This window comes from Parasteatoda tepidariorum, chromosome 4 (assembly GCF_982258835.1).
Source record: "Parasteatoda tepidariorum strain Cologne lab strain chromosome 4, Ptep-v5.0, whole genome shotgun sequence".
Lineage (NCBI taxonomy): Eukaryota > Metazoa > Arthropoda > Arachnida > Araneae > Theridiidae > Parasteatoda > Parasteatoda tepidariorum.
The window spans coordinates 49,328,674-49,337,922 of NC_141758.1; the positions used below are offsets into that span (position 1 = coordinate 49,328,674).

At 31.7% G+C, this 9,249-nt stretch overlaps 1 protein-coding gene across 1 annotated transcript; it reads right to left on the reverse strand.

Moving 5' to 3' along the window:
- Positions 1-6,173: 6,173 nt before the first annotated feature.
- Positions 6,174-8,888, reverse strand: LOC147810950 (uncharacterized). Its single transcript, XM_087162164.1, has 2 exons — positions 7,511-8,888; positions 6,174-7,036 (listed from the first exon to the last, which is right to left on the reverse strand). The coding sequence occupies exons 1-2, from the start codon at positions 8,886-8,888 to the stop codon at positions 6,174-6,176; spliced, it is 2,241 nt and encodes a 746-aa protein (XP_087018290.1).
- Between the last annotated feature and the right edge of the window lie 361 nt (positions 8,889-9,249).

Genomic DNA, 9,249 nt, shown 5'->3' on the forward strand with positions numbered 1-9,249 from the left:
AAGACAGAAGTATCACTTTTTCTAGAAGATAACCCACTCTTCGAATATTTCGACAAAAAAAAGATTTTACATATAAATTGGCTTACCTGGCAGATATTTTTAACCACATAAACAATATAAGTCTTTTAATTCAAGGGCCTGATATCACCATTATAGATGCCATTTCCCTTCATTCCCTTCTAATAATTGATGTTTTTTGCAATTAATTTTTTTCACAGGGGGGTGGTTCTTGACTAAAAGGGGTCCATTGTACCAAAAAGGTTAAGAAATACTGATTTAAAGTGAATATTCATTTATTATGAATAAGCACTAAAAATACGATTTTCGACAAACAAACAAATAAAAAAGTAAATAAATGACTAAATAAGTAAAAAAAAAAAACACTAATTTTAGATTTATAGTAGTTTTTTTCGTCTTCTTTTAATCACTTATACAAACAACACACGAGCACTGGCGTATATATGGGGCAATCCATACAAAATTTACACCTATGATACAAAAATGATATAATTTATTTTTTTTATTGTTCTTTATTAAAAATAAATCGATACGTATTTTTGCGTTTTTGTTTAAATTGCATATTTTTGACTATACGAATTTTTGAAAATTTCGCTTTTTTGAGCACACGACTCTGCAAGTTATTTTTTAACGTATTGCCATCCAACAACAAAAATATTTAAATACACTTTCTTGAAGTGATTTTTCTCAAACTTTAAGAAAATCAACATTAAAATATAAAATTTTTTGTTTTTGACATAAAAAAATTCAGTTTTTTAAAAAAACAACTTTTTTTTGCAATTTGGGCATCTTTGATTTTTTTTATATTTCGACAGTGTGAAGTATAATCAATAATGATATTAATTCTAAATTTTTGGAATGGTAAGACACTTTGTTCGAAAGATATAAACAAAACAGTGACGGTGCGCACTCCGCGTATGTATGTAGAATATGGCTCGACTGTTCTCGAACTCATCCGCTATCTACTAAACTAGAGCGCGGCGTGCGCGCCGTCACTGTTTTGTTTATATCTTTCGAACAAAGTGTCTTACCATTCCAAAAATTTAGAATTAATATCATTATTGATTATACTTCACACTGTCGAAATATAAAAAAAATCAAAGATGCCCAAATTGCAAAAAAAAGTTGTTTTTTTAAAAAACTGAATTTTTTTATGTCAAAAACAAAAAATTTTATATTTTAACGTTGATTTTCTTAAAGTTTGAGAAAAATCACTTCAAGAAAGTGTATTTAAATATTTTTGTTGTTGGATGGCAATACGTTAAAAAATAACTTGCAGAGTCGTGTGCTCAAAAAAGCGAAATTTTCAAAAATTCGTATAGTCAAATATATGCAATTTAAGCAAAAACGCAAAAATACGTGTCGATTTATTTTCAATAAAGAACAGTAAAAAAAAATAAATTATATCATTTCCGTATCATAGGTGTAAATTTTGTATGGATTGCCCCATATATATATTTCTCTTACACGCCGACAAAAAAAACCTCATTACAACTCCCCGAATGGCAATGCTAGAAAATCGACCAAGGATTGCCGCTAAAAATGTCTCATGCCAAATCTAGCTGAGATGGCTCAACATACAGCGCTTTTAAAAACGGAAACTGAAATAACCAGAGAGAGCATAAGTTAGGCAAAAGTTGGTAGTCTTTGTCGATAGATCTCTATTTTAGTATTTTGTCGAAAGCGCTATTTTTCACGAATTTATATATTACGACTTTTTTTGACGATTTTTGATTTATATCACGAATTTATTTGTTTTACTAGAATTTATTTGTTTATGCTGGTTTTTCCATTGCAATTCACTTATTTCAATTTTTAATAGACTTAATTATAGCCAAAATTTTAACCTTTTTAAAGAGATATCAGTTTTAGAAATTTTATCTTAAGATTTTATACTATAGCACATTTCTAATAGGTTTAACGAATTACATGTCATTTATTTGAATTCAAATTTATTTTAATGACTTAGTATTTACTAAAAAGATGTAATTTTTTTTAAAAAAAAGTTGTTATATGGATTTGAATGATTGTTCTGAATTCTTAGAATTTTAGAAATTTGCAATGTACCTAAGTTAGTAGCGAGCGAAGCGAGCTTGGTTTGCGAAGCAAACCATATAAGATTGCGCGGCTAATTTCGGGGGTTGGCGAGCGTTAGCGAGCAGGGGGCGCAGCCCACTAGTATATATATATATATATGTCACAAAGGATATTAATAATCCTTTGCGAATATATATTCATGAAACTCCTATTAATGAAGTGTCTCCTAAATAAGTTTCCAATTATGCTTAAATCATTGCAAATGTATTGACCTTTGACGTTATCTCTCTTTCCCATTAGCCTAAGTTATATGCGTCTCTTTCTCTAATTAATGAAACTATATATTACTGTCAAATAAATAATATAAAGAAGATATGAAGAATGGAAAAATTTATGAATCAGAAGAAATAAATAACATGTTGATGAGTAAATTAATTAAAAATTATTTCACCAATCTTGAAATATCGCCAATATCTTACTCTGTTTACCGAGGAAATATGGTGGTAAGATAACCAAGACAGCAAGGGACCCATTATCTTGGAATACATAATTGCCTTATCTTATGTCTCCATCCTTATTAGCTGACTTGCAAATCGATATTCGGCGTCTTGTGTTGTTACAATTAACTTTGAAGTGTGATAGATATAATGACATTGTAAAGTCGAGAAAGTCTTCATAATCAATATATAGATACGAGCACATAATTAGGTTTACATAAGCTCTTTGGTGTAACTATGAATTTGGTTTAAAAGATTTTTGTTGTTTATGTGGACTTTCATGATTAATAGAGTGCTGCACTCACATTAAAACATACATTTTTTTACTTCAAAATATACATAAGAGACAACCAAATTTGCTATTAATGTGATGTTAATTAATATCTCTATTATGTTAGATTTTATGAAATTGTTACATCTATACAGAGAAAATACCGAGAAAATTGCTGATCAATACTCGACCATTTTTGTAGTTGATACTATTTTAACAATTGGAACTTGAATTAAAAAAAAAACATTTATATTTCGTCTGTAAACAGCCATGAATTAAAACGGGGATTTAATAATATTGATGTGGTAAAATGGTGTTGCAAGTACTGAAAATTTACAAATTATATGAATTTTAATAGTGGCATCGCATTTCATTCGTAATTGCATTTTGCACTCTTATTTTACACACAATTCAACTATTTTGTCAAGCTGCATGCAGATCTTAATTTAGAAACACGGTTATGTGAAGTTCGCAGTAATGCTGAAGAAACTCATAGCTTATGAGCAAACACCATTAGAGCACTTAATTCAGGAGAATAAGTAACCTTATTTTTAAATGAAAATCTGTAAAGAATAAGATGTATTGTACAAATTATTTGCTAGATCACATTAAGAATAACGGAAGAGATAACGGTGCATTAATTATATTTATACATCATTTCTGGAAAAATTACAGCGTATTGTATCGAAATGACTCACCTGGTAAGAAAAAACCACAATATAATTCTTGTTAGAAAAATCCAAAATACACGATTTTCACACGAAACACACGAGAGAAATCAAAAATACCAAATTTAAACAATTTATTTTTTAATATTTTTTTTGGCCGGGATAGCCTGGTCGGTAGGGCGCTGGGCTCATGTTCGAGAGTTCGTGGGTTCGAACCCTGTCGGCCGATGACTCCCTGTGTAATAAAATGGCGACTGATACACACTAAATCTGTCGAGTCTCAAAGTCCTCCATGTTCCCGTAACAAATCATTACCTCTAGTGGTACTGGATTGGAAATCGATCGTTCTCTGATTCAGGTCAAAATTACGATCTGTGGCTGAATGAATGGATGTATGAATGGGTCCGCCTTATAAACGGGTGTGACGACGAATGGGTGTGGCAGAAGTCGAATTCTTGACCATTGGAAAACAAGAACAATCGCACCCCTTTGTCTAAGCAGGCATACGAAACCAACCAACCAATTTTTCCTTTTGTAGGGTAACGGATTAATGGAAATTCCGGTTTTCAAAATTATGACTCTTGTTACCACGGATTAGTAAAAAATGTAAGTAAGGATTTTTATAACAGGCTGTCATGATAAAATCACTAAATTTTTTCACATTTATTAAACTTTATCACATATTATAAAACCATATTTTATTGGTACTAACTATATATTTCATTATTATGTGCCATATTTCATTTTTTAAGTGATTTGGTGAAAATTGAGTTTTTTGGTGTAACCATACAGCCAGAAACATGTTAAAGTTTAATAAATTCTAGAAGTTTTGACCTTATTTTTTTCTCAATGTTTGAAATTGGGGAGTAATCTTTCCATTATCCTTGAGAAAAATAATTCATTTTTACTTACATAGAAAAAATATTGGTATGGATTTGGAACCTAAATTTTTAAAACAAAGTAGTAGACAAGACCGGGATATTTAGCTAGAACATGTTGGCTATAGCACCATGAAACTTCAAAATTGATTGGTCAAAGCAGTAAGAGTTATCGATAATAGAATACAGGGCTATGCGAATTTTAAATAAAAAAATAAAGGTATTAAAATCAGAAAAGGATCGAGAATTTGAACATTAGCAAATTTTAATAAATGAAAAAGAAGAAAAATATTTATATAAATAAAATATTAATGAATAAGGTAAATTTTCAAGTACTTTATTTTTAATAAAAGAACTTCTAGGTCCTTTTACTTTCTTAGAAAGTCACCAAAAGTCAGGAACATCGCATTGATCATCAGGTACTTTTATTTATCTAAATTACATTAATTTTTTTGTTTTATATTCATTATAATTAAAAACTACTTTCAAATGGTTGCAGTATTAGATGTGGGTAGGGTGGTATCAAAAGTCCCTGTAGGAAACAGTATGATTTCTCGGCTGCTGACTGACTGTGGCTGCTGACATAATTTAATTATTTGGCGACTAACCGGAAAAGCTCGCCTAATCATTAAATTACGATAAAACAGCATTTCTGAGATTATTTTAATGGAACTTTCAACAATAACTGAGTGTAACATAAGAGCCGCGATGGCTCAGGGGATAGTTAGTTAGTTAGTTAGTTAATTAAGTATTATTGGCGCAAAAACCATTTTTGGCCATACCGCACCTACAACTTGTTTTATAAGAAACATTCTGCTATAAGTTAAAGCTAAATTGATTTGTAAAAACTAATGTCCCTTAGATAATTAAAAATGTTATTGTGGGGTTTATCTCCAATTAATAAAGTCAACGTTGGATTAAAGCAACCAAAGTGGCGTTGTCTCTGTGTTTTAAATTCGTTACACTTTGTTAAAATATGTTTAATAGTGAGCTGTTCTCTACAATGAGAACATTCAGGTGCAGTTTCGTTTAATAAAAGATGTTTATGGGTTAATCGAGAGTGGCCAATGCGCAAGCGATTTAATATTACTTCCTGCTTTCGACTAATGTTTAGACTTTTATAAGATTTAATAGAAGGTTTAATGTCGTGCAATTTATTATTTATTTCATTTTCCCAATCATTTTGCCAGTGTAAATACTGTTCATTGTCAATTGCATTTTTGATATCTGTGTAGGTAAGGGGGTTGTTTGTTACATTGTTTGTTGACTTAGCCACTTTATCTGCTGCTTCATTACCCGAAATGCCAGCATGGCCTGGCACCCAACAGAAAATTATGGCATATTCTTTTAGGAGTAAATTGCTGTATAGGTTTAAAATATTATTTATAATAGAATGTGTATTCAGTTCTTTATTTTGTAAGGCAACTATAACACTTTTTGAATCTGAATATATTATCCATTTTTTCAACCTTTGAGAAGAAATAAATTGAAGAGCCAGATAAACCGCATGGCATTCAGATGTAAATACGGAGCATTTTGAATGTAATTTTTCAGATATTGTGGAGATAGGGGTAACAACAGCGCTTGCAACATGGTCAAGGCCTTTAGAGCCATCTGTAAAAATGGAATTAAAATTACTATATTGTTCTTGGTGTGAATTAAAAAGCTGTAAGTAAATGTCAGCAGCAGTATGTGCTTTTGTCAGATTGTTAAAAATATCAATAGTTTGGAGAGAAATGACGTCCCAAGGAGGTCTTAATTCGCTCGCAGGTAAAATATTAAAGTCTTCTAGGTTTAGGTCAGATTAAAGCTTTCTTACTCTCAAACCAAAAGTCGGTATTGCAGAGGGTCTGTTACTAAATAATCTTTCATAAGATGGAGTTGTAACATTTGAAAACATGGAATGTATATGATGGCTTTTGACATGAAAATAGTATCTCAATGTTAACTTATTGCGTCGTTCAGCAAGAGTTGGTTCATGATATAAAACGTTTAGACTTTTTATGGGTGATGTGCGAAATGCTCCTGTTGCTATACGTATGCCGGAATTATGGATGGTGTCAAGATATTTAAGAACAGATTTTCTAGCTGATCCGTAGACAACGCAACCATAGTCGAGTTTAGATCGAATGATACACCTATAAATTTTGAGCATGGCATCTGTATCTGCACCCCAAGAGGTGTTTGTCAAAACTTTAAGTAAATTTAATTTCAGTCCACAGGTTTTTCTTAAGTGCTTAATATGAGATGCAAAAGTGAGTTTAGAGTCTAAGATCAAACCAAGAAATTTTGTTTCGCCTAAAACGGGAATGCGGAAGTTTTTGAGATACAGTTCAGGATCGGGGTGGAGCCCTCGTCGTCGACAGAAGTGTATACTTGTTGTCTTAGTTGTAGAAAAATTAAAACCATTAAACTCAGTCCATTGGGATAATTTATTAATAGCGAGCTGCAATTGTCTTTCGATAGTGTGCATATGAGATGCTTTACAGGAGATCCGCAGATCATCAACGAATAACCTGCCGTCCACTGTAGGTGGTAATGTAGTTAAAATATCGTTAATTTTTATAAGAAATAAGGTTACACTAATGACACTACCTTGAGGAACACCTTCTTCTTGATTAAAGGTGTCAGATAAAGTGTTATTCATTCTAACTTGAAATGTCCTGTCTGTTAAAAAGTTTTTAATAAAATAAAACATATTTCCATTAATGTCATAATTTAAAAGGTCCCTTAAAATACCATATCTCCACGTTCTATCGTACGCTTTCTCAATATCAAAAAATATTGTCACAAGATGTTGCCTTTTTAAAAATGCTTCACGTATATCAGTTTCTAAAAGCATTAGATTGTCAATAGTTGAATTACATTTGCGAAATCCGCTTTGTCTCTTAGATAATATGCAACGAGATTCCAATAAATATATTAACCTTGTGTTAATTATTCTCTCTAAAAGTTTGCAAAGACAACTAGTAAGAGCGATTGGTCGGTAATTAGTAGGATGAATAGGGTCCTTACCTGGTTTAGGAATGGCAACTATATATGATTTTCTCCATATTGATGGGAATTGTCTATTCAGCCAAACTCTATTAAATAGTTTTAAAATTATTTCCAAATGCGTATCAGAGAGATGTTTAAACATACTATTGTGAATTTTGTCGGGTCCTGGAGATGTTTCTTTACATTTATTAATAGCAGATTTTAATTCAGTTATTGTTAGAGGAGAATTGTAGTCATTATGAGGTTCAACAGAGGGTTTAAGTACATTTTTCTCAGTTTGAGTTTTGTATTTTTGGAAACTTTGAGAGTAATTTTCTGTACTAGAGGCTCGGGAAAAACTTTCAGCTAAAGTATTTGCTATTTCTTTAATCTCTGTTGTTTTATTTCCATTTACTTCAAGATGCGTAATAGGTAAAGGGTTGAAGTGTCCAGATATTTTTTTTATTTTGGTCCAAATTTCCTTTGCTTTCGTATTGTTATTTATGGTACTTATATATTTAATCCAAGATTCTCTTTGGCTTTGCCTTCTAGTTTTCCTTGCAAGTGCACGGGATTTTTTGAACAGAATTAAATTTTCAACAGTTGGGTATCTGCGGAATATTCTCCAGGTTCGTCTTTGTGCTTTATGAGTTTGTCTGCATTCTTCGTTCCACCATGGTTTTGGGTATTTAGGTAAATTATTTGAAGTACGTGGAATGGAATTTTCAGATGCGGATATTAGAGAATTTGTAATATGTTGTGCAGCTTCTTCAATGTTACCATTATAAACGATTTCTTCGTCGAATGTTAGGGACTCTTGAAAAAGTGACCAGTTTGCTAAGTGTGTTTGCAGTCTAGGAGAGTGCACTGTATTCGTATTTCCAGGTTTCAAAATATTGACGATTAGTGGAAAATGGTCGCTATGATAAAGGTCATTCCAAACAAAAAATTTTAATAAGGTATAAATGCGTGGTGAACACAGTGTCAAATCAATGGAATGGAATGTACGAGATGGAAAGTGGAAATGTGTTTTTTCATCAGTATTTAGTATACAGAGTTGGTGGTCGTCTATTAATGTTTCTATTTGATTCCCGCGAGAATTTGTAGTATCACTTCCCCAAGTTATGCTATGCCCATTTAGATCACCTGTGATTATAAATGGTTGCGGTAGTTCAGCTATTAGTTTATTTAGATCTGATTGCAATATTGATTGTTTTGGTGGAAGGTACAGACTGCATATTGTGATGAGTTTTGATTGAAATGTAACTTGTGCTGCTACTGCTTGCAAGGTAGTTGTCAATGGAACAGGTGAAAATGGATAACTTTTTGAAATCAAGAGAGATACGCCTCCGCATGCCTTATTTCCATCAATAAAATCTTTCCTTAGATGAGAATATTTTTGTATATTAGCTTTGTGGTTAGGTTTCAAAAATGTTTCCTGAAGTGCGAAACAAACGGGATTATGTTCTTCAATTAAATTTTTGATATCTGGAAAATTAACATAAAACCCACGACAATTCCACGATATGAGTTTATCGGCCATTATTTTTTATTTTTAATATTTTTGGGTTTCAGGTTTTCTGGAGTTTCCATCCCTTTTTCTATTTGCATTTGGGAGTTTTGAGAAGCATCTGAGCAATTCTCGTCGTCTGTAATCATCGTATCAGATGAAAGCTGATCCTGTTGGTTGCTTGGTAGTTTTTTCCGGTTTTTATTAAAACGATTTTGTCTGCTTTTAGATACATATTTAGGTTTACTTACCAATGGGGATTGAGTTAATTTTTTGTGAAGAACATTGACCATTTGTGGGGTTATTTTCAGGTATCGACTGCTTTTTCCAGTATTTTGAGATAACTGATCAGAAGTTGATGGGATTGAGACTTTGGATAGCTGAGAAAGCTGTA